Source organism: Haemaphysalis longicornis, unplaced genomic scaffold (assembly GCF_048455015.1).
Source record: "Haemaphysalis longicornis isolate Haplotype H1 unplaced genomic scaffold, Haemaphysalis longicornis Haplotype H1 scaffold_1, whole genome shotgun sequence".
Taxonomy (NCBI): Eukaryota; Metazoa; Arthropoda; class Arachnida; order Ixodida; family Ixodidae; genus Haemaphysalis; species Haemaphysalis longicornis.
The window spans coordinates 243392924-243419638 of NW_027526203.1; the positions used below are offsets into that span (position 1 = coordinate 243392924).

Genomic DNA, 26715 nt, shown 5'->3' on the forward strand with positions numbered 1-26715 from the left:
GTCAGTTTCATTGTACACTATCGTGCTCAAAAGTGCATTGAAAAATTTGAAGTGCCCCTGCAACCGACGGCTTCTTTCCACTGGCCCTCACCTGTCGAGTGATGTCTGCCTTTGTTGCCGAATCCAAATTCTTCCATTTTTTTCGCAACTATGGTTCCGAAACGTCGGACACGGTGGCACAAACAAAAAAAAACATGCACCACACCGCACTGGTCTCTGTGCCAGCACAGCCGCCACTGTTCAACCACACAAAAGCCGAACGCCTCTGGTCGGTTTCCCCTCTTCCTTTATTGCCTTTTGCACCCAATCACTCCCTGCTTTCACGTTGCCACGCGGCTATCCCCGTGCTAGCGCGGCAAGCAAGTGTCAAAGGCTAAGGCCACCCAAGTGACGCAATGCCACCCTTCTGTCACCGTGGGCGCCAATGCACTCAAGAGGTCATCATCATCATCTCCACAACTTCAGAAGAAGTTCACTTGCCAGGGCACTTGTGGCGCTGTGTTTGATATATCAAATGTGCCGGTGAATGGCAGTTCAGTACAGGCGTACAAAAGGCCTATATTTTTTCGCAAGATTTCTGAGGGGATGCTTAGACTCTTTGATATATGCAATTCGATATATCTGGGTTTGATGTACAAATAAGGATTGAATAAGATTTGTTTGAATAGTTCCAAATGGAAGTAAATATTCTCGAATCAAAGCGAATGTTTTGTGATTTTCAATAACAAAACTGAAATTTACAATTTCTAAATAAGCGTAAAAAGCAAGCAACGAAGCTTTTAGCTTTATTGATGGTAGATTTCACATGGAGGCAGCTTTCACCTCTTGTGTTCACAATGTCCTCCATGCCTGCTCTAAAAAAAAAACGCGCATAGGTCACCAGAAGGCATGATTGAAGAAATTAGCCTGAGCCGTCCTCCGTGTGCCTTCATGATGTGGTAGTACCCGCTTTGCCCTTGCTCACGGCTCTCTTTCCCAGTAACTAAAACTCATGAATTAAGTTTTTTAGAAAGCACTTGCACTGCTAAATGTCTTTGGGAGTACCCACAAGAATTTTAAATATGGGTCCCGAGAAGGGCTTAATGTCATGCCGAATATAAAGAACAAGTGTGTGATGACAAATGGCGTGGCAAACCAGCTTTGCGAGTGCCACAGTGTCATCGCCTGCTTGTTGGGGCAGCTTTATCTTTGTGTATGAGTAGGAGGCTAAATAAATTCATTGTTTTCATTATGTCCCATATAGAAAAAAGAACATTACTTGTTTTAAAAAAAATCAATTTGCACATCATTTATCAGAAAACTGGCTACTTGCAGACGATGAAAATACAAAGCAGGAATTTCTTATCGAGAGAGTGTTGATGGGGGCAGCTTGAGCGTGTCCACATTATCAGAAAGTGAAAAGAGAGAAGCAGGAGGGCGAAGCTTCCCAATAAAAGGCGCTGCCCATAAGCACCTTTCTCTTGCCGTTTACCTGCACGTCACTGGAGCAATGCGGGAAAGCCCATCGCTGGCAGCACGGAGCGCCGGTACATTCTTTCGAGCTTTGAAGTACAGTAATCCTAACTCAAAGGCACAAATTCCACTGAAAATTTTGAGATAAGCAGAGTTTTGAGTTATTCAAAATGGTGAAAATTTGTGGCAAAATAATTTGAAAACTTCGAAATTACGGCGAGACGCAAGAAGTGAAACTCAGAATGGAGAGCAGCGTCTTTTACATCGGTAGAAGAGGAGACGCACGACGGTGCTGGCAGTGAACGGGGTGCCGTCGTGTGTCTCTTCTATCGTCCTCATCTTGAAGTGCTGTTTAACGGGGCAGAGGTTACACTGCGTGTGTAGACACATCTTACCTCTGTGCAATCTATTGTCACCGCAGTGGGCAAAAATTTTAGCAGGTGGTTTTGTGGATTATGTATATCAGAACTAAATCCTTAACAACATTGCTGTTCTGAAATTGAAACCTCAAATTCTTGGCACTGTTGATTTCTGTTCTTTTAAACGAAAACTTGCATTTTGTTTTTGAACATTGTTGTCACTTTTTTGTAATGCTTGCAATCAGTTGTAAGATGCTCTAAAACTCATAAAATGAAATATTGGGCAGAGGGTGGTATCGTAAAGTAATTTACTCATGAAAACGTTGCTAATGTGAAAAAAGTTTCTTGTAAACTATTTCTAGCACTACGTCGTCAGGACTGAGCTATACAACAAACATGAAACATTAATATTCTTGTTCCCCAAGCACAGGCAGGGTGGCTGCGAGAATTGTAAAGGTTTTTTTTCCCTCACAGGTGTTGCCGCTGGTGGAGAAGCTGCTGCCCTCGCAGGTCAAGTCACCCGTGTCGGTGCAGCGCACGTCCACTGGCGACCGGCTTGTGCAGTTGCTTATCAAGGGCATCCTCTACGAGTCGTGCGTCAACCTGTGCCAGAAGAAGGCCACCCTTCCCCCGAGCAGCGCCGAGGAGGACGACTTCCAGTTTGCCGAGCTGCTGGGCAACGCCGATGCCGACCTCAGCCTCTTCTCATGGCTCCAGTGCCTCCCACCCGAGGTGTTCTCCTATCCCTTTGAACAGAAGGTGCTCAATGTTGACGTCCGGCAGCTGGTGAAGCCATTCCTGGAGGCGTCCTGGACAGAGCAGATTCTGGCGACACCGATCAAGCCCCAAGTCTTTCCACACTCCGCCGTTCCACGCACCCCAATGAGCCGCTCGCTTATCATGGCCAGCGTGGAAGGCGGCCTCATCTCCACAAGCGGCTCCCCGGCCCTAACCGGCTGTGCCAAGATGGCCCTGTCGATGGCCGACCTGTCTTCATCCATGTCGCGTTCCTTCGGGGCCTTCCACCTGACGGGCAAGAAGCTGATGGACACCTCCGTCGACCGGCTCTTCGAGGCTGGTGATGTATTTAGCACCAGCTGCACAGATATTCGGACGGGCACGCTGCCGGACTTGCTCAAGGAAGAGGAGGAAGAGAACAAGGATGACCGTGAGAAGGGTGGCGATGGTGATAAGTCGCAGTTCTGGAAGGAGTTCCAACGCCTCAGGAGGAACCTTCTCCACAATTTTGATGCAGTTGCACCGGCTCCTGCAACACCACCTGTGCCAACTGACGCCGAGGGTGAACGACGGACTAGTTCGACCTCGGTGGGAACTGTTTCGTCGTCGCCTTCCCCAGGCCCCCGTCCGACGTCTGCTTCGCCCACCCTGGTGACATCTACGCCTGCGGCACATGCTACGGTGCTGTCTACATCACGAACACCCGTTGCATCTACGGCAGCGGCGCAGAAAGGGAGTGTTAAGTTTATGCCCTCGAGCACGCCACGCAATCCAAAGACTGCACCTGTGCACGTGACCACAGTGACGGTGGACGGAGTGGCTGGAGGGGCGAAGAATCGCTCCGAAGATTTTCGGTCTGCTGACAGGTGAGTGGCCGTTCTGAATCACGAGCATTTGTGCAGCAATAGAAAAAGAACAACAGTATCTTGTGGCTGCATTTGGGGAGTGGAGAAAGCTGATTCCATCACTTAATTGCCAAAAGTGCTTCTGTGCCCTGACCCCTCCTCTACCTTCTGCAGCACAGCGGGACATGAGTGCAAGAGCCATAGATGTCCACAAGAGCGTTTGTTTCTTGCATAGGGGCCAAGCCACATTTGATGTTGCCATTGATAAGGGAAACGAAATATCTATCATTTTAAAAGCTGAGGAACAGCAGTGGAAGCCTTCTTTCTTACCTTAAAGATTGTGGGAGGAAAAGCTTGTTTAATTTTTCGTTACCGCGGGAAACGAACCGATTTTTAGGGGTCTAAGAGAACATTTTTTTCTACTGAACATATTGGTTAGACACTGGCTGCAGCAACATAAAATGCAGATGATTTAATGTCCTTTGCAACAACACCAGGTTCTTAAATGTTTTCATATATCATGGTTGTGAAAAAAAATATCAAAATCAAAATTTTTGTCAAGTTGTTGTAGAAAAGGATAAACAAGGAGTTGTGCGTACCAAACCACCAATGGTAGGAAATTTTTTGAATATACATTTTGTAGGGAAACATTTTTTAAACATATCCTAGAAGAAATGTTGACTTGCGTAACAGTTTGTCAGATACAAACAAAATGTTAGCATGCGTGGTGCCTGCGCCACGCGGTGAAGCCCAACCTCCATTTCAAAATGCACAATTTTGGGTGGTTCTCTAGAAGAAATCTGGCAATTTGACATCATCAGAGGCACTAATTTGTCCCCACGTGACATAAAAACATCTTGTCAATTACTGACTTTGCATTTACGGCCAGCATAGTATTCGAGACAAGCACGCGATGCGGAAAAATCTGCATGAAGTGTAAAACGAAAGGCTTGCTTGCAAAAATGAGGTGCGATGCACTAGAATCGTGCCCTGCAAGCTTTCGCCGAGTAGCTGTTGCGTGATGAAAGAATACACCAGTACGAGCCTCCTGCATTGCCGCGCCACCTGACATTTTCGAAATGAAACAATACCAAACTTGTTGGAGGCTCTGTCCGAATAGACAGTTCTACTAAAGAGCAAAACTAGATCTCCGGAGATACCCTCGTATGACAATGAAACTGACCGGCGAACAGCTGGCAGTGGGCAAGGCCAGTTTGGAGCGCTCTCCTTGTCGGAACTGATATCTGGCGACTGGGTGTTATCTTTTGACTTGCATTGCAAGTATTTATCGCAGAAATCAGGTTAGGGTGGGGTGAAATTGGAAGCGGCACGCTTTTTTTCGAGGATCAGTAGCGGACGCTGGAGGCGCCACGGCAGCTTGGCTGGAAGTTGGGTAACTGCGTAGTAGCCTCAAGTATAAATTTCGCGATGCAGAAACAAACCCAAAACTGTTCTAAACTTTTTGTGAATGGTCCTGTGGTGAGTAGAACTACAACACAACTTAGAACATGGACAGAGGCAACAAAACTGCCTACAATCATAAAAGAACTTAGCAAAGAGGCCCTGCTTGATATTTTCAGCCAATTTTAGGGATTATTACTGTCAGAGTGCTACCCTGACGATTGAAAGTCATCATCTGATTCACCATTCGTGCCCTGGTAATGACAATCAAACGCTGATGCAGCGTAATTACAAGTGGCACGCCGCCTTCTTGGTAGCAGTGACGCGCAATGACCCCGCCCCTTTTCCACGCCCTGGTGATGCAAACGTGCGTCAAAAATCACGTTTTTGTTGAAAAAATGAAAACAAAACTGATTTTGAAAGGGCATTTTCTGAGGTAACTCCGAATAGCTTTACTTGTCCCAGAAACGGCTGGAACGCTATGAAAAGGGGCTCCCAAAGTATTGTTCAAATTCACGATTTTGAATAGGCATGGTAACGGAAGAGTTAATTTGTAAAGAATTTTGCAGGGAAGTTTTGTAAAGCACAGTCGTAACCAAATTTATATGTTCAAAAGGTCTTATTATTATAGTAATTTGAAAATTTACGTAATTGCATATGTTGAGCTTCACATCTGAGGCTTTTGAAGAAAATGAGTTTTAGTAAGAAGTCTAAACTACTAACAAAACTTGGTGAAAGCAAAATTTCTGCTACTGAGAAACATACAGAGCAACTGATTCAGCATCATCATCTCTTTTTTTTTATGGTGAAGCTTTGTCACTAAGGCTAAGGTTTAACATGTGTAAAAGCATCCTAGCTTCTGCCAGGATACCTTAAACACCTGTCTTCACGCTCTTCGAGGTGCCCTCAACTCGGCATCCAAAGTGTGCTTCATGTTAAGCTGATCTGGCCATGTTAAATAAATTCGTTAATCCAAAAATTGTCTTCAGAGCTGCTGCACACAGTCGTGCGCTCCTTAAAAATGAAATAGATGTTTTACTGTTGCACGGAACTTGTCTCTTTCCATTTTTGTGACTGACATGCTCGCTTCAAACAAATGTTGGATGAAAATAAGGCCATGCTTTGGCAGTAACATTTGCCAGAGCTAGATCGAAGAGTGGTACAAAATTGTCAGCCATGTTCACCACAAACATTTGGTTGCCACCTGGTCGAAATTTACTATACATATCAAACAGCCATCGTATTATAAATTGCTAACCTGTAGACAGTGAGATAGCATAAGTAAACATTGTTTAAGACTTGCGAGAAAGTGAAAGCTTTCACTGAAACAAATGTACGCTGGGTTAGTCAGTGAGGCTTAATGCACCATTGATGGAGCACTCTGCATTTGCTCCAGCGAAGATATTTTTTGGTGTCGTGCGTAAGACTGTCATGCACCAAATTTGTCTTTTTTTGCCAAAGTGCTGGGTTATTGCTCACTTTTGTTTTTCACAGAAGTTTTGGTTTTGATGCTATTACTGTCATGCTTATGAGGTAACTTTGGGACACTCAGATTTGGTGAAGCCGAAACAAACTTCTATAAGGCGCTGCTTAGGGTATGCTCTCACGTTAGCAGATTCAGATTTTAAAGGGACACTGAAGTGATATGTAAACATTGCGGGATTACTAGCGCAAATTGTAGTCCGGAGTCCCCAGGCCATGTTTCGACCACTCTAGGCGCGTTTACGCGATTTTATTTAGTAGAAAAACTAATTCGAAAATGCTGTCCTCCTCTCTTTACGCTCGCCCATTTTCTGTGGCGTTTTCGTGTGACGTCAGGAGGGGATGAGCTGGCAATTGGCTGCGCCACGGCTGCGCTACTGCACGGCTCCCCGGCCGACAGAGTCAGTCGGCCCAGCGTTTCGTCCGCCGGCCGCCGGCAGGTCGTCGCAATCAAGGAGGTTAAAAAAAAATTGCTTGGTCGCAATTCGTTCGCTTAGTTGAAACGAAGCCAGGACACGTTTGTGAATGGAAGAATGTGCCTTTCTTTACTTGGTTTGTTTGTACACTGTATCTAGCTCCAAGTCAAGGTCGCTTCACACAAGCGCACATGCGACGCTTCGCTGACTGGTACGCCAGTAGGAAAATATAAGGCCTCTTGAAGGCGGGAGAAGAGTCAGCGAAGTCAATATAGGTACTAAGGAAATAAAATCAACTGATATTTTTACCGTACAGCGTAAAACTAGGGCGCGGGAAGCACTTTTTTGCGCTGGGCGAACAAGCACAGCGGTCAGCAGCACGACTACGCATCTGCGAACGCTTTTCCGGCTACGAAATGCAATTGCTAGACGTGAGCTACTGTGGAAACTCGGGCGACGCTTACTGCACGATCGCAGTACAACAAATAATCACCTAAGCTGGTTGAAATACCAAAACTAAATAAAAGTGTAAACCGGTTGACAATATATACCTTATATTAGCAAGGCTTTCGCGTCCCCCTCCGTGGCTCAGTTGTCTGGGGCGCTATAGGTATGTCAACGCAAATGTTTTGCAAGTCACGCGAATCCCCGCGGGTACGTGCTTTTTTTTTTTTGTAAGTTAACTTTTTTGTTTTCCGCCGATGTTTTCTATATTGAGTTCACCTTTTTTTTGGGCCGCAACGTTCATGGCTACACAAACTAGTTCACAAAATGCGCGCAGGCTGGCACTGGCGCGCTAGCGAGTTCTCGTTGGCGTGCTGTTGCCATAAGCACCGACTGCTTGCAGGCAGTGGGCACAGGCCAGAATGAACAGACCCTTGGCCTGGTGCGAACACGCTTTTTACGATACAGGCATGAGGGAGGCAAGCTCCAAATATGGGGGAAAAGCGCATGACATTTGGGCGTCTGCGGGTACGCAGAGGGCGTTCATGGTTCATGCACTGCGTAGGTCTCGGCTAGTGAATGCTACGACTACAAGCCGTCCTGGGAGGCTTATCTTGTGCATTTTACAGCCGACAACATGGCAGAAGCGCGGTACGATGATTACTGAGATATTGAGAATGCCCATCCAACAACGCCATTGGTTATGTTTTACAGAACCGAAACCGAAACCGAAACTTGTGTGATTGCTAACCTTGGGCATCGTCCAATCACGGCGCCCCTCCTCCTAACGTCACAGCCTTAGTTGGTGCGGCCGCCGCAAACCGCGCATGGTAGTTTTTCTTCTTTCGCGCTTTGTAAAATAATTACCGATTTGTCAACCGGATAAACGATGAAAAGTGTGCTAATTTGAGCCAGTCTACGCAGTGCAAGCAAAAACGGGAGCTTGACAAATTCACTTCAGTGTCCCTTTAAGCATTTTATCATATCTTCCTTCCCAAGCTTGGTACTACTTCACTCACCTATCTCCACTCCTGTGTGGATTATTTTAGGCACCCCCAATTTTTTTTTTTTTTCAAGTCATTGTAACTTTTGTTTGCATAATGATCAGGAGTCACACCTGTAGCTAAACTGTGTTCCTGTTATTTACTCAGGTGCTGCCAATGTTGGCCGGTCAGTGTCATGAACTAGCATTTAGCGAAATATTCAAGAGAATAATGCAATGCTTGACCCATGTTTGGAATTGATTATAGCTATTTGGCCACATTCAATATTCTCAATGGGTTTTGGAAATTCGATATATGCAAAGTGAGGAAGCATCGTTTACAACAAATTAAGCATGGTTAATACTAAAAGGTTTTGTACATGTGGTCCCATATGGGCAGGGTTGTTCATTTTTGAGTAAAACCCGATTTTTGCCCGATTTTTACACCCGGAACATGTTTCAGGGAAACCGGGTTGAACCCGATTTCTCCCCAAATGAACCTTTTCAAGGTAGTGGTCTGCACAACTGTGGGCTGACGATCTGCCGTTCTGAGCAGGTACTTGCTGGAAGCAGGCCCCACAAACAAAGCGTTCGAACTCCTTGAGCGTTGGCATGAGCCGCTCGTTGCTTCAGGCTGGCAAATGCTGACATTGTTGTGCCTAGCTAATAGAAGCTGTGATGTCGGGAGAAGTTTCTCCCAGCTGAGTCTCGAATGAAGGCCCACATGTTTCGCATGCAGATGATAATGTATCTAAAGAAGGATGTCTAAAAAATTCATGACCAGCTTTTTGTGAATAAAATGTTTCAGTCCTTTGAAGTTATGAATGCTCTTTACTGCCATCATTAATGATTCATTTACAAAGAAACATCAAATTTCCAGGAGTATTGGCTAGAAAACCCTGATGCCCCCCCCACTTACACACACACACCCCCCCCTTCGAGTACCAGCTTGAAACAAACACTGATCTTAATGCGTTAGTTTTTCTGATAAAACAGAGAGTATTAACATAGTACATCGGTATATTTAACAAAAAAAAAAAACAAAAATTTCGGAATGGTTTTACAAAAATCCCGGATTTCTCCCCGGTTATCAGTTTGAAAAATAGCACCCGATTTTTACCACCCGATTTTAAAAAAAAAGATAAAACCCGAAACGAACTACCCTACATATGGGTGCTGTATTTTCTGAGCAGAGGTTGCATTGGTGACTAGTATCCCTGAGTCAAGGGTGGAACAGCTGCACCATTTGCGCCAGTGAGCGCCAAACTTGTTCATCTGTGCCATCCTGCGCCGAACAGACCCCGTGGCGCCAAACGCGCCTGTCAGCACTGTCCTGCGCCGCAGCACCCTAATTGAGCTGCGAGATACGACCGCCATGGTGCCCCATGTGCCCGAAAACTTGGCTGAAACATCATGTTTTCTATTTCAAGGTGGTTATGGTTTCGGTTTCGTCAAGGTTATGAGTGGCTGTAGAAGTTGGCTTCTGCGAGCTGTAAGGCCGCAGGCACTGCGCGCCTTCAGGTAGGTGGTATATGCTTACAAAGATTTGGCAACTAGGGGAAAAGAAAATTAAACTAAATCGGAGCGGGGTGACGAAACACAGTGAACACTCGCATGCCGAGACAGGGCAAACATTGCAGCCGCTTGCAGCATGTGTGGCCGCTGTATGTCCCCTTAGCGGCAATGGTGCCTGTAGCGGTGTGCACTATCCCTAAATGAAACGAGCACCGAAGCTTCATGACCAGTAAACACATTGAAGGGCGCTGGTACTGTCAACAATGCAGACTTTTGGTAAAAGATTGAATGTCAGGAGATTTCTTTTGGCGGTAGGGATTCTCGTCTACCTGCTCATGTTGAATAATTTGGGTTAAAGGGGTAGTGACACCAATTTTCTGGGTTAATAGTATAGTTTGCTTCCTTAACGCAACATAATACCCTGGCTGAAGTAGGGTCTGCAGCGCGGGGAACATATTTTATTTTGACCTCGGATAAAACAGGTCGGGGAGCGGCTTGTAGCAAATCGAAATCTGTGACTTCACCTCGTGGCAGGGAACTGGGTGACATGGGCAAGGTTCTTCGGTGTTTGGCAGGAACTTATCACTCTACCCACCCGACTCAGTGAGTGGCCAGCACGGTGCTGGTAGCATTTACGAATTGATGCAGGCAGCCACTGCTACAGGTATCACCGGTCTCCTGAACGCCACTCATGGCGGAAAAAAAAGTTCCACATGCAGGAAAAGAGCTCATAATATAGCCGAGAATCACAATAAAAGTCGCCATTCGTGCCTGTTGTGGAAGTGGTCATGAAATATCCACCGCGATTGCAGGCCTAATGCCTTCAGGCAGCACAGCTTCGACGGAAAGAAACGCCTTTGCCGGCTTTCCAGTGTTATGACATCAGCGCAAAACAGTGAGGTCAGGGTGGTTCTGCCGTTTGTGCCCTCCGGGTTTAAAGAAATGGAAACTGAAACTGACGATTTTTAGGCCGTTTTGCGATAAATAATTGTCCCAAACTCAAGTATTTAAAGTGCTGTTTCAACATTGTTAGGCCATTAAGCATCGATCAAAGCTATACGCCTCGAGCTTTGCGATCGCTGCGCCGCCTGCCGCCGCTTCTCCGCGGAGTTGACGGGATAAGCGCTGTGCGGCGCATAGGGGCTCATGCAGTGTTTAGGTTCTCTGTCGCTTTTTTTTTTTTTTTGCCCTTCCAAGCGCTAAAAAACTTGTTATGGTGACGTCTGTAAGTGAACAGTACGTTTAGGTCACTTCAAAAGCCGCTGCGTCTTGGTAGGGTGCTCAAACAACAACAATAGCTATCCGGGAAAGCGGCTCTGCGTCCTTCTCGGCCGCTGTTACGGGCGTCGGCGAATTGCAGCAGCATACCACCACTGTCACCTCCGAATACGTCCGGCACAAGTGAATTTTATTGTCGCCTCGTTTATACCTGATACTGGCACAGTGAGAGGTGTGTTTTGTTTTGTAGTGCGGACAACGAGTGCGGCCTCATTACGGATATATGCGTCGTAGAAAAATACATTTCGGGGATGCGATTACCCAATACCTAATAATAACTTGTGCCGTTTATAAGAATATAAACCACACGAAAATGTTAAGTATATTCCAAGGCTCTGCGTCGTGAAAGATGTGCACTCCGGTCTTATAGCAAGAACCAACAAAACTGTATTAAACCACTGAAAAATAATGGTCTGGCAGTCCGGAAGAAACAAAATAGCTCGTACAAAAATGAAAAAAAGAACTCAGTGCAGCTTCTGAAATGCTAAAGACGTTCGTATAAACTTAAGCCGGGTAGGACTTACGAGACCAACTAGTGTGCGAAATGCACTGATATTTCGCGAGACATGGGGAGAGGGGAGGGGGACGCTTACGTATAGTTGTGTACAATTGCGGAGCGAAATCGAGGAAAGAACGTTTTAGTAATCACACACACAAGCTACTCGTTCACGTCACTCTAGTTTTTAGACTTCAACTAACAGCTGATCCCTCGGCGAACGCATTTTTTGAGGTATACAAGTTCAAAACTGATAAAAAGATAAGGCCTTCTGATTTCCGTTTGTGCAAGATTCTGCAGGCTCCCTGCGTCATATGACTATGCTTCGAAGAAACGTTTATTCGCGAACGGGCATTACTGTAGAAGCCCTTCTCTGGCCTGCTCGCGGAGGATATATGTTACATATATGAATGTTTGCGGGCGCTCAGGTCACGACAAGACGCCCCAGCACTTTTTTTTTTGTCGTGTGCTGATCCCAGGTATAATTTTGGATTATCCATCGGACCATCGCACTTATTTCGTACAATGTTCGTGAAATTTATCTCCAGGGTAGTGATCAATATTTGAGGTATGATATTGGCAAGCATAACTGGCGTGCTGTCAGGTATGACCGCTCCACTGGGTTATATAAGCGCACAAAACTGATTTACATCGTAGTGTATATAGCCATGGCATGACCATCTGGGGATATTATGCTTACGGAGGCACTGTTAGTAAATTTCAGGGCAGTGGAATCACAATCATCTCCATATGCATATCCCGGTTTCGTGACGCCGACCTGTGACGCACACTTGGCGCTTGTACAGACCGAATGTACCAGACTAAGATCGTGTCACACACGTTTACACTCTCGCAAACACACCACATTTGCGAACAGAGTGACTGCTCCACATAAATATGTATTTCCAACGCATACAAACGGTAAATCTCAGTCGTGAACGGGCCCCGAAAGCAACGGTGGCAGTAGGGAGCGGGCCGGCGTCTCCCGCGGCTGCTTTCGATACGAGCCGCTAGGGGGATTTCAGTGGCGCCCCTACAGGCCGCGCTCGAGGCGTATAAAAATGTAACGTAAAATGTGGTATCAGAAAGGACGGAGTCCATTTCATTATGCCTGCTGTCTGTTGTGCTTTTAACTGCTTAAAAAAGTGTTTCAAGTCTCAGTCCAGCATTCTCCCCCAAAATAAACTTTTTTTTGTAAGCCTAACATTTCAGTAATATTATAGTTCAGTATCAGTTTTTACAGATGTGTACTGGTGATCACAATGTGTCTGCTCCATTTCAGACATTCACTTTCAGTATCAGTTTTTACAGATGTGTACTGGTGATCACAATGTGTCTGCTCCATTTCAGACATTCACTTTGACCCAAAATTGGTTAAATACAATTAATTTTTGTGTCATGGTAGCCTTGTAAAAAGCCACTGTATTTTAAAAGCCACCTTTTACCATTTCACTGCCGAGTTTTTAACAGCGGAGCTGCTGCTGTTGGCTGTAGTGTGTGTGGCGTCATCAGATAACCCCGTGTCATAGTTACTCCAACCATTTATCGGGCTGGTGGGCACGTGCCTCACAAGGAGCGCCCGGTGGCGTCCAGGCATGCACGTAGCATTTGCAAAACAATACCAAAAAAACAGTTCACGTGCGTCCGCGCCTTAAGGGGGGAGCACATGATGGCTCTCGCTACAGGCGCCCAGTTCGCGAAGCCGGTTGCCACCTGTTCTAGCACGTGCTGATGCGTTCCACTTTGGGAGAAATGTGAAAGCCTGCAGACAAAATGATCCAGGCCCGCCAGTCGGGCACGAGGAAGACGATGGTATAGATGGATATGACGATGACTACGACTACGACAGTGAAAAGCGACGACGGAACATGTAAATCAACAATTTCAAACCTAATGCAATCCGTGGTGGTGTCCTTCAGTGCTTACATAGAAAAAAAATCCTCCAGGTCCACTATGGTTCAAGCCTTGCGCGACTTAGTGCAAGTTTTGCCAATTTCTTGTTATGGCTGGTCCTCACTCCCTGTGGCTTTTTTTTTTTTTTTTTTCCAGGTTCATTTGGTAGAAATTTGACTCGTAATGCACTACAATGCTCTGCAGGACATATACACGCTTTATTCAAGGTTACATTATCCAAAAAAATGTTGTATGGAACACAAACAAATTAACACTTGACTAAAACAAAAATAATTGCCTACTAATTATGATGTCCAAGTGTTTGGAAAACTGTTTAGTTAGATATTCTTCGAAATGGTGCACAACTCAAAGCAGTATCTCGCAGCTAACTTGCTGATAGCAAGACCCCCTTTGCTTCTTTGGTCAAATCAGACTCGGCACAGCCAATGCGGCTGTGCTACTGAGATAAGCCAAAGGGATGTGGACAAAGAAATGTGCGCTCCATCTGTTGTCTAAAATATGCCCGACACAATCTATTCATTTGTGGGACTTTTCAATAGATTCCACAACACTTCCGCAATATTTTTTTTACACCATTTGTCTCGGGAGCGGCAGAGAGTTCAGTAAGAGGCAAAAGGCAAGAAAACTAAATTGGGAAAACAAACTGTATAGGTTGTACCCTTCATAAAACCTGGGAATTTATGAATTGGGTTTCACTGATGCGGGCTCGAACTGTACGGGCATGTCCCTAGGCGGTGCGTACATTTGCGCATTTCCGTCTGTTTTTCCAGTTTTCCAGAGCACAGCGATTCAAGTGTGCATTCAGACACGAGGTCTGCGGGGTCCTTGTCCCGGCAGTCTGTCCACTCTTCAAATGCTGGATCAGCCAGAGTCCTCATCAACACGGTCAGTGGCCACTGGTCCTATTTCACTTTCTTGCAGCTGCTGCACTTGACCACATTGTCGGCCGTATATAGGGTTACCACCTGACCGGTTTTGGACCGGCCCGACCGGTTTTTTTGACAGCGGGCCGGTTGCCGGTCTGTACCCAAAACCAGCCGACATTGGCCGTTTCTTTTTTTTTTGGCCATCGGGGGTGGTTATTTCTTTTTTGGCCTTTTTTAAGCGTCATGCAGCAAGTACAGCGATAAATATGTGTCGACAAGCTGTGCAAAGATACGCGAGCAGGGAAAATATGTGGCCGAGTGCGATTCCTGAGATGGAGGGGACCAAAGGGAGGAACAACACAACGAAATGCCGCTGGCCCGGTCAGAAAGTGCGGTTACTTTTCAGTGCAGCACATTCACAGCAGTAATCAAAATCTCAGTTACTTTCAGTACCAACGTTATGTTGATTTGCCTGTAGGAAAACGCCACAATAAATGGCATTGCATGTAAAAAAAACGTGACGCCGTTTTTTTAACACAAATTCAACCTTCTATATACTATGCCCCCCCCCCCCCCCCGCCCCCCTCCCCCCCCATCTCCGCCCTCGAAGGGCCGGTTTTTTTTTCGGTGAAAGGTGGCAACCCTAGCCGTATAGCTGTTGCGAAGCTCTGGCTGCGTTGAAGCAGCTCATTGGTTGCAAATTTGTTTATTTATTCATGTACCTACAGCGTCCAATTTTGGGCGTTACAGTACGGGGTGCAGGAGCATAAATTATGGTAAACATGATGCATGGCATAAATAGTCATAAGCGAAAACGGAAAAGTAAAACACTCATTCTATTCAACATTATGTCAGTGTGTTTGAACGGCTTGCGAACACTAGCAAGATGAGGCATAACATGGTAAACAACAACAAAAAAAGTGATACGATGCATGCATCTGAAAAATGAGGCCAGTAGCCTTATGTTCCTGAAGACATGCCGAGCATTCATGGAAACACTAATTCTTACTTTTCTAGAGCTTAACTTAACATCCTGCTATTACCTGGCTATTTTTGCTGGCGCTTGTCATATCGTGCTAGCAGTCCCCTTGGCAAGCTAACTTTTCCGGGCACCAGGCTTGGTTTGCCCTGTCCTGTTGCACAGTTATGCTTTCTTGGCTGCAGTGAGGCAGTGTGTAGACTAACCATAGGAAGAAAATTCTCCGTGCACAGATTTAAATTTAAAAACAGCGAGGACTAGGGTTTGCTTAGCATTTTTTGCCTAGAGTGCAGAATTAACAATTGAATAAAATTAAGGCATTGTTCATCCTTCCCAAATTGTTGCACCCATCAAAGGGCTCACTCCATTTACAGTGGCTAGCAGCGATAAGGTACAGATCATGTAAACTAACTCAAGATATTTGTGTAATAGTCGGCTTGCAGTTCGCATCAGGTTTGACTTGACCTTAACACCCAGGGATATCCATTGACGCTATTATGATTCTTCATTTTTGTGTGGATGCAGGGCTACAGTGAACTAGAATTCTCTGTAGCAGGGAGTTACACGGCACTGGCTGTGGGGTTACTCGGCAAAGAAACCTAGCCTAAGAGAGACCAAGTACTATCCTTTAAACGCGCCACCAAATAGGCTGCATGTGATCCCTATTGGCCGTCCGTCGATGTGATTGGCCGTCCGTCGCGCTCTGTCTGGTCGGCACCGTCATAACAGTAGAAGCGTTCATGTAACAATTGGCGAAAACTCCACCAATATAACCTTCAGTAATGAAAAGAAATCAGAAAGCGGCGAGAATACTTTTTTTTTTTTTCCACGTGTCGGAGAATATATGTTGAGACGTGATAAGTTCAACCCACCCGCTAGCTGCGGAGACGATAGCATTAGCGATATAATTGTCTGAGGCTGCACGGGTGGGCAGCTATCTTTAGATTGTCAGTAAAGCGAAAGAGAAAAGGTAAACTGGGGGTGCTCGGCACGAGGGAGGCGTTGTCACTCTGCTGTCAACAATACCGCAGCGGGCTGAACCACCTCACGACATGCGCTTCTTCATCGGCACAATTATGAGATGCTTACAGGGTGCACATTGTGTGGTGGTGACGTGAACGTGGGGAGATGACACAGTAAATGTGGGCATGCCACCTAGCCAGGCGCGTGGGGCATTGTGTTATCCGCCTTTTCGTTGCAACTCATTGGGCGTGATTAAAATCTCCTGGAGCCGATTTAGTCGCAAAAATGGGGCAGGAACGTGAGAAAAGACGTCTACAGCTACTTTGCACGATTGGCACTGCAACCGTTGACGTCAGCGGGCAGTGGTGCACTGGCAACAATATAAAACTTGCGACTTTCAAGCTTTTATTTTGAGTTTTTTTTTTTTTTTTTTTTTTTTGTCCAATGCTTGTGTTAAAAAGGGAGTGACATTCTAAAGCCTAGGAGCTCCTGGTTTACAGTGAAGCTGTAAGCTCCTCCTCTCCCCCCTCCTTGGTCGATCAATGCCTGTCCGTCTACGCGAAACATTTTCATCTCCAGTTTCTCTTGAATGCTCTGTAGCTCTCAGTATAATGTAGGTATCTCGGAAAAAATCACACTGACATTGGCCGCTAAGACGACTATCATTATGCCGAGTTCCATTTTCTAACAGCGGAGCTGTTTTACAAGCTGTAAGCTTGCCTTTGCAGGAAAAAAGTACCAAGAAAATGCGGAGTGGTTGTGAGCGCGTGCATCGCGGCGAGCATTCCCGGCAGGTGCAATGGCTTTAGCAAAAAAAAAAAAAAAAAAACCTCCAGCGCTGTCGTCAAGCGCTACCGTGCGTGTGATGCTTGGCATGAGAGACACGATGATGTTGATGCATATGACTATGACTACTACTAGCACGCTGCAAAGCAACGACGGAACATGTAAATAAACAATTTCAAACTTGGACAAATGCGTGGTGATGTGTCCTTCAGTGCTCACGTATAAAGAAATCCTGCAGCTTCGCTATGGTTCAAGCCTTGCGCGACTTAGTGCAAGCGTGGCCAGTTGAGCTGGTGGAAGTCTACAATGCTCAGGATGACTTTGCATCCACGACTCGCCACAAAGAAGACGACGACCTCTTCGATGCATGTCACGACGATTCCTAGCACCGCAACTATGCAAATAAACATGCTCACCTGCAACAGCTTCTCCGTCCAAGTCTTGCACGTGAGTGCAAGCTTCCCAGAATTTTTTTTAAAATTCTTCACAGAGATGTAAACGTTAGAGTTCCCGTCTGCTGTCACTACAAAGCCGTCTATGCAGAGAAAGTGTGGTTGCAGAAAATGGCTGTAGCTCTTGTTTTATCGAAACCATCCCGAAACAAATTATATGGCAATTAGCTGCTAGGACAACTCTAACGTTACATGCAGTTTCATCTGCTTTTCTTTATTGCTTAGTTCACGGCGAAGTTGGAAATATTGTGGAATTCCAATCCGCTGTCGATACACCTGCTTCTACGGGAGGGAAACGGATCGCCGCATGCTTGTCCCCTAGAATAAGACTCTACAGTCCTTCCAAGTTTCATCCAGCTCTTGAACTCGGAAGTGTATGCTCATTCACGAATTGCAAACAAACGTGTTTTGCTTCGTGCATAGGTGCGTCAATCGAGGCAAAACGCATCACAGCTGCACTGCTCGTCCTCCTTCAGAGTGGAAGGAAGGGTCGATGATTTTTTTTCTACGCGCTCAGTACGGGTAACTTTCATTGGACGTTTGGCCCCTACTGTGATTTTCTCATCTTCGGTTCTTTTTTGTGAAGTGTTCATTCCTTTCATAAGTTTGGTATTGTCTCAGTGATCTGATTTCAATGAAATCAGTATGTTTTTTTTTTCACCTACAGCCAATCTGGCCACCAAAGCTTTTTTTAAAAATAAGGTTGATATTTTAGTAATGTGGTTTTAAGTGAGAGGTGTATACTGTACAACCTTGTTTTTTTCCTTCTCAACTCTGGTGTTTGTTTATAGTCAATCAAATTGGCCTATAAAAAATAATTTAACTTCAGTCTGTGTGGTGAATTTTTGTAAATTGCTACACGCTTGGAAAAAATAACCCCCGAATCAGAAATTACCAGAAAGCCCCGTTAGAAATCGCCTAATTAGAACTAGTTTCTTCGCCGTATATCTTTAATTTGGGGGTGGTGTCGAGAGTTTAGACGTGTATGCGAATTCAAGATCTCCCTTGCACCTGCGCACCGTTAAGGTAGGTGAATAAGTAAAAACAAGCATTAAGGCCCTTGTGAAGTCTAAAAAGTATACAAGGTGGTTCACATGTGAACCACCTTGTATACAGTAACAGGATGCTTGTTACTGTGCGGCTGGAGTGTTCGGCTGTTACAATTTTAATTCCCGGTTCCGGTTACCGGACCTGTCCTGCATAGCAGCACAAAGAGCTAAATTTTTGCGGTAGCAGAATGTCTTGTACACTTCTGAAAAAAAAAATGGTACGGTAACTGAAAACAAGTAGGCTTAGGACAAAGTGCAGGCGAGGTCGAGTCTGTCAAAATTTTCTAAGCCGTGCTAGACGTTTTGGGTGACAAAGAATTCAAAGCAAAAGCCTAACGTTTAACTGTGGCCAAAATATTTCATGACTGTAAGAAAGAAACATGTTCTCTCCAGCTTTCTGGCGTAAAACGTTTCATCCTCTCTCGAGAGGTAAGCTTGTACAATCTAACGTCAGTGTCAGTAATTCAGACAGAAGTAAGTTGTCATTGGTCCCCATAAGTAAATTGGTCCCCATACTCATGGGACCCAAAAGCAGGCGGGAGGAGGGTATGTCGCACCCTCCCCTTCTCGTACCTATGCCTCCGCATGTCCCCGTATTCTGCCACCCTCTAGTTGTCACTTGGGATCTGCCACTCAAGGTCATTTTACAGAGGAAGTAGTGCAGTATTAACAAAAAACAAACATCATTGGGCCATCAAAGCATTACTTTATGTAGTTACGAACTGAAATAATTGGTAAAGGTCATCAGACCCAATTTGAGCTAAAATGGTGCAAACTAAAGGTCCCACAAGTTCTTGTTTTGTTGAGTATGAATCAGTATTTTGGTTGTTCTGTCCATTGTACGTGCTATATAGTAGCTCTAAAAGGAACAGTATGGTTCTACTTTGAATTCAGAGCAGTGCGCAGTTTCCCAAAACAGAAAGGACCATGTTGTGCCCTAAACCGAGTGTTGCAGGTGACAAAAAAAAAATAATGGGCACCATTGTTGGTTTGAACTCGCCAAAAATTTGCAGAAGGGTTATTTACTGCTTCATTTTACTCACATGCACTGTTAGCTATGCTGTCGAAGCATGCCCCGTTTTTCTCCCATGAGAATGCTGAACAGGAACGGGAGAAAAATGGGGGGAAATCATGTCATCCCTCTCCATTGCGATCTTGAGGCTCAGCCTGATGCGGACGCCTTTCTCCGGATTTACAAAGCCCCTGGATGACTTTGGGATTTACTACCCCGGAAAACGGCGTTTTTCGCCCGCCCTTGCACACTGTGCCAACGTGTTTGGAATCTAACCGTCTCAGTGGCCCCTATGCTTGCTTCAACAGCGACATCAACTCCCTGCTGCTCACCTCGTTGTTCAGAAGTATCGGAATTTCATTGCCATCATTCCCATTCTATCCTCTTTAGCGCCTGCTAGGCCCTGCACTCGATCGCTCCACACTCCCTTTCATGCTGGGACCCCGCCGATAGGTGCATCGGTTGGCACCGAACATAATTTCATACATTATATTATTTAGAGAAGAATCTGGCACTATTTTGCAGCTTTGTCCGATGCATAGATCTGCGTGATCAGTCTGCTGGATGTGAGCCTTGTAATTGCGTACCTGCAGGAACGTAGCGAGCTGTACCGCCCGCCAACCACGGTTGCCCGCCCGTATCTGCCAGTGGTAGGCTCCGGAGAGCCCGAATTGCTGGGCGAGTGCCGAGGATGCAGTAAAGATGGTCCTGTAGTTCGTTTCCCCGAAGTCCGGTGTCGATCAGGAACCCAATCGCCCGGGCTCCAGTTGATTTGGCAGGAGGCTGGCGGGGCGATGGTGTTGAAGTTCTTGGAGACGGCGGTCGAATTACGAACTTGAGGCGTTGGGGTTGATTAAGTGAAACGACGAGTTTATATACAGCTATTTACAGTAGGAAAACTGGGTACATGAGTAAAAAAAAGGAAAAACGTCAAACTTCAGCTAGATGCTAGCTCCAAGTGCGCACAAATCACTTAAGCTCCTCAACTTCGTCTAACTCTCCTAGCCTCGGAGCGTACACAAACCGCTCGAGAAACGACGGCCGAGACTCTGTCTCGCCACAAGATCCATCTAGTTGCCCAATACGGCGCTGTACCCTAAACCTCCTACGCGATCTTAACCTCTAGCCTAGGGGGCTCATAAATCGCAACCTATCTTTAACGGTCGAGACTCCTTGTCCCGCCGGAACTGCCCAGCTCGGCGCTCAGACAAGAACGATTTCTAACGGTCAAGTTCGGCCTTATAACACCTCGAGATCACACTCTCTCGGGAACGCCCCTGTAGCGTTCGTACACGCGTAAGGGAGTGCCCAAATTCACGTAGACAGCTGCCACTCAGCATGCTACGGAATATTCACTGAGGCGCCGCCATCTTTGGGTTAACGGCACGCTCGCAGACGAGCAGGTGCGCGCGACCCCGTGGGGTGAGAGCGAAAGGCGGCGACGGTGCACTGTGCCGGCCGGGGCGCGTTAACAATGGTGTCTCGCGCGGCACGCGCTTCGACGCCGGTAATCCCACCACCTCCGCGCGTCACGTCAACGGTTCCCGGAATCCGGCGGCACCGTCTGCTTTCTCAATGGGGGATTATCCCTGTGGTATGCGGTGGGCCAGACAATCTGTCTCCCGTGCGCGCCGTGACAAATTGGCGTCGACTGGTCTGCAGTGTTGGCAGTGCTACGTCGTCGCACAGAGTGGCAGGTTCTCATGCGCCGCCCGGGCGCCTGGCCGCTAATCTCATAAGTGGACCTTACAGATGCGCACTACTGTGGGACAGTCCAGCCTCACCGACCGCCCTCAGCGCCGGTGCACGGGACATTGCAGAGGCGCGTGGCATAACGTTACTAGCGTGCGAATCTGCTCAATACCTGTACGACGGCAGACACAAATGTCATAGAAGAATTAAGCCTCCAAGCAAAACGGGGCGGAGGCAGGTTGCCTTGCTGTCGAGTACTGACGCTGATACAACTGTGCGCCGCCCAAGCTGCGCATTTTCTCGCTAATGCTTTCTTTTTTTTTAGGATAAGAAGCCATGATTACTGCACTTTGCAAAGCGTAGTAAGCCAGCGAATTACAGACTGCTGTGAAACGTGAGCATGCTGGCCTCCAGGCTGTTAAATTTAGCGGGATCTCAGTACCCGTAAGCGGGCATTAGATTCGGTCACTGTGGGCACTCCAAGTGCTTTTATGTGGCAGTTCATCCCCGTAGGTTCCACGTAATGCTGCATCGAATATTTTATGCAATTTTCACAGCATATAATTTATTTAACGGAAATTTGCGTTTTCAGGATCTTGAGTATCGAGAATTACGAGAAAATCTGTTACGTACTCCAAGGCGGGGTCATTTAAAAAGCGGTCAGCACCGCATTAGGAACTGCAAATGCCGTAGCTCGTTCAGTACTGCTCCAATTTTCGTCATAATGAAAGAAATTTGTTGGGATCCTTTGATATGGCTTCGTCAAATGCGATTTGTGTTTGAGGTAATTGGTATGGCCTATTTTGGACGCATCCAACTGGCCGGTGTTTATGAGACAAGTGTAAACGGTCTTAATTGTTGTGCTAAATATGCAGTACCGTTCATTTTTCGCATCCTTGTAGCCTGTTGCATTTCGCCGCTGTGTCCAATGCATGGAAATGTGTGTTAACATGCAGTCTGCGGACGTGAGCCTTGTAATTGCGTACCTGCAGGAGTGTACCAAGCTGTACCGCCCGCCAACCACGGCTGCCCGCTCGTATCTGTCCGCGGTAGGCTCAGGAGAGCCAGAATTGTCAGACGAGCGCCGAGGACGTGGTCTACTCTGGGACAGCCCAGCCTCATCGACCACCATCAGCTCCGATGCACTGGCCGTCGCAGAGGCGCGTAGCGTAACGTTACTTGCGTGCGAATCCGCTAAATACTGCAATGATGGCAGATACTAATCCGTGATTACTGTTGCAAAGCATAGTAAGCGAGTGGATTACGAACTTCCTTCATGGATTACGAACTCCTATAGAGTGTATTCGCATGGCTTGGACCGCGCAGTGGCGCTACCTGCGCGGCGGCAACAACGCCATATCTGAGGTGGCAGGCGGCGCGTTTCCTGATGCGAAACGTGGTTTGCGGCGTGGTGCTGGCCAGAACGTTCTTGTGGACGGTTTTTCTGCGTGATTCGTGGGTTTGCGAATACCTTGTCGTAACGAGTAGCTAGCAGTGTTTTCGCTTCAAAATTCCGGACTGCACTTGTCTCCTACAACCGCAGACCCGAAGCAGGCCGCGCCACAAAATCAAGCACGCAGTTTTTTTTTTTTTCTCTCTCTCGCTGTTTCGAAGCGACAGCTAGGGTAGTGCTTGAAGATGGTCTGTATTCATTCAACGAATTCCCAAAGAAGTTATCGATGATATGGCTAATCAGTACTGAATCTTTTGATCTTTTGGCCCATTTCATTCAGGTGGGCCCCGGGACGATGGGCCTCGGAGCTTTCACCTCGCACCTCGTCACATGTTTGAAACATTACGCAGTGCTTAAAATGTTCACAAATTAAGGTAGCCGGCGCACTTTATGGATGAGACGAACCATACTGGGCGCCCAGATGCCCAGACTTAACATGGGCTACTTCGAGTGTTGAGGTGAAGGCATGCGTACATGAAATGTCGCTTCCCAGGTATTTGTAGGCATCCAATTCTTCTTCGTCACCTTTGACTGTTTTTTAATGACCAGGCGTGTTCCGTGATACACACTAAAGCTTGACGGTGGGTACACAGTTTGACTACTTCAAAAGCAGGGCAGAGACAACGTATGCAGGGACAAACTAGAGCACTCTTTGTCACTTGTCTCTGTGCTGCTTTTGAAGTAGCCAAACCGTGTTCCATAATCTTGTTCTGCTTATAATTTCCGCTTTGTCTTTACCGAAAGGAAAACACTTGAAAATCATCGGTGGGATCTTTGTCGTCGCCACCATACCTAATTCTATCATGTAGTTACCTTGCAATGGTTTCCACCCATACCCTCTGCGTAATTGTTCCGCTTCCTTAGGAGCTCAAATGGATGACTTTTGTGCGTTCAACGCACAGAACACTCGCCAGAGCACCTCACCGTCTCTCATACTCCCCAAGAAGCGCGCAACATGCCTGCAGGTGGCACGGTAAAACCACTGCTCATATCACACACTACCACCACGTCAAATATCCTCGCAGCCTTGGGTGAAGAAATTTTCTCAACTCGAGCCGCGGTCGTTTCAAGCAACACAGGAAATAAGGAAATCGGCGCACGGGGATGACACCGAGATAGCGCGAAATCGCTGAAACGGACCGGGTTATGCACGCCGCTGGCCGCACCTGTCAAACCGTTCGACGGTTGAGTTCGCCGCGCGAAATCATACCGTCTTCAAGCACTGCCCTGGCCTTCACTTCGAAACAGTAAAACAAAAATATACCCGGCGCGATTGCTTTCGTCGTTCGACCTGCTTCGGGTCTGCGGTTGCAGGAGACATGAACAGCGCATCCGGAATTTCACAGTGAAAACAATGCTGACTGCTCGTTACGACAAGGCATTCTCAAACCCACGAATCATGCAGAAAAAACACCGTCCACACGAACGTTCTTGCCAGCAGAACGCCGCAAACCACGTTTCGCATCAGGAAACTCTCTCGCTACCCGCGCGGCGGAGTGCAACCTCAAATATGATGTCGTCACCACCGCGCAGGTAGCGCCGCCGCACAGTCCAAAGCCCTGCGAATACAGATTACGAACTCCTTTTGTTCACCAGTATCGGCAGTTCATTGCCGTCATTCCCATTCTATCTTCTTTAGCGCCTGCTCGGCCCGGCACTCGCTGGTACAACACCGATAGGTGCATCGGTTGGCTGCGAGCATAGTTTCTTAGTGTATTATTTAGAGAAGAATCTGGCGCCATTTCGCAGCTTTGTCCGATGCATAGAACTGCGTGATCAGTCTGCCAGACGTGAGCCTTGTAATTGCGTACCTGCAGGAACGTAGCGAGCTGTACCGCCCGCTAACCACGGCTGCCCGCCCGTATCTGTCCGTGGTAGGCTCGAGCGAGCCAGAATTGCTGGGCGAGAGCCGAGAACGCGGACTACTCTGGGACCGTCCAGCCTCACCGACTGCCGTCAGCGCTGATGCACAGGCCGTTGCAGAGGCGCGTGGCATTACGTTACTAACACGCGAATCTACTCAATACCCGTACGACGGCAAACACAAATGTTACAGAAGCCTTCAAATTTCAAAACGGGGCGCTGAAGGCAGGCAGCCTTGCTGTCGAGTACTGACGCTGACACAACTGCGAAGGCTGCCATCCAAGCTGCGCTTTGTCCCGGTGATGTTTTCTTTTTTTAAGTATAAGAAGCAGTGATTACTGCACTTTGCGAATTATAGTAAGCTAGCAAATCGCATACTGCTGTGAAACGCGGGTAGGTTGTTATAGCAGGCTGGTTAACAGGCTCTCAATACTGTAAGCGTGCATTAAATTCGGTCCCCGCGAGCCTAAGCGCACTTTTAAAAGCGGTAGTCTTTCTTGGGCTACTCAAACCCGAAAATTTTGGTCCGTCCGTCCGTCGGTTCAGCCACATGCCTAACAGTTAAAATAATTCTTGAACAAGAAGTTTATATGGCAATTGAAACCAAACTACTAAATCTTGTACCACACTTTCTACTTGTAAACATTGTTGATCAAAAAGGAACCATGAGGCATATTTCAGGGAAAACATCAATACAGTAAAATCTCGATGATACGATTCTGGGTGATACGAATTTCGGGATGATACAAATTTCTGATAAGTCCCGACGAAATTGCATTGTTTGCAATGGGAAAAATGTCTCTTACGAACGGACCTGCGGGGCCTGGCGTATGATGCGAACGAGCCTGCGAGGCGCCCGACTGCCGAGCGAGCAAGTGACGGCTAAGTACGGGCTCTCTCTCCCCTCTTTGTCGCTCATTTTCCAGGAATGGTCGGGCTGTTTTCTACTCGCGAAAATGTGCCGCGCACTCCACAGGCGCGCTGACGCCGCTGCGAAACCACCCGCACGCTGCACTGGGCGCGGCCGGCCGCGGCAACATGGCGGTGGCTTCGGTCGCGAAGTGGTGCGGGGCGCTCGAGCGACCGCTTCTAACCGCTCTTTAAAATGCCGTTCAAAGCCGGCACGAAGTTTTTTGTGCGATAAATGAGCAAATAATGTGGGCGAAAACGGTGCTATACAACATCCGCGCCGCTAGTGAAAGCGCCTATGAAATATCTGTCAATGCGCTAAGCCTAAACATCTCCGGCGGATACAGCGCGGCTGTCTCAAGTGCTTCGAAACTGCCGCCATGAGGCCCACTCCTTCCCATTGGCGCAAGTCGTCAGGCTCCTCCCACTGCCACGCGCGTCGTGCGTGATTTTCTGACCGAGGCACAGGCGGCCGCGGGCGCGGAATCGCCGACGCGGGCGTGAAAATATCGCGCGCGCAACGCCGACGCGCACGAATCGCGTGCAAAAACGCTTCTGTAGTTGTAGTGAGCTTGGGCACCGCGAGTGAGAAAGCGAAAGTCCAGAAAGGACCGCTCCAGACATGGAGGTTAAAAAAAATCAGAAAAGCGTCTCGCGGTGTTCTTCACGCGAAAGTAAGAAAAGAAATAAACGAAAACTTTTTTAGTGCTCAATTTTTTGGTCTGTGTTGGTTCATACGAATTTCGGATAATACGAATATTTTTCGCGGTCCCGCGAGATTCGTATCATCGAGATTTTACTTACATATACGAATTTCGGATAATACGAATATTTTTCGCGGTCCCGCGAGATTCGTATCATCGAGATTTTACTTACATAACTTTAGCTATTAGGGTTCTTGTAAGTATAAATATATCTGTGCTAAATTTTTGCGATCGCGAATTACAAAAAAATGCACTGAAAACAATGTTTTGACGTAAAATACAAATAGGTCTCGCGCCGGAGATCTAGAGGCAGCATTCTAAGTATAACAGTAACGAAAGGTTGCAATAGATGGCACGCGAGCAGTGCGAGTGCATGAATATTGGATTGACTTGAGAAAAGCTACACGTGTTTATCATGGAACGAGCGAGACGCGTGGAGGGGAGGAGTGTGAGAGGTGGACGGGGAGAGAAGAAAGGCATTTGCATGTCAGAGGCAGCGGCAGATTATCGACTTTCGACGACCTTTGCAGCGGAGTGCGCAGATACGCGGCCAATTTTTATGTGACAATTTATTCCCCAGCGGTTTCACTTGATTCTTCGTCGACAGTTTCATCGACTTTTCACGGCATTTAATTAATTCATATAACTACTGTAGTGCAGTCTCC

At 46.9% G+C, this 26715-nt stretch overlaps 1 protein-coding gene across 3 annotated transcripts in view; it reads left to right on the forward strand.

Moving 5' to 3' along the window:
- LOC144143435 (WD repeat-containing protein 47) overlaps nucleotides 1–26715 on the forward strand; it is a 180260-nt gene that overhangs the window by 20116 nt on the left and 133429 nt on the right. For all 3 annotated transcript variants that reach the window (XM_077675192.1, XM_077675198.1, XM_077675203.1), the window contains exons 4-5: nucleotides 2286–3415; nucleotides 14093–14207. In XM_077675192.1, coding sequence (XP_077531318.1) covers nucleotides 2286–3415; nucleotides 14093–14207 — 1245 coding nt within the window. The remainder of the gene's footprint in view (nucleotides 1–2285; nucleotides 3416–14092; nucleotides 14208–26715) is intronic.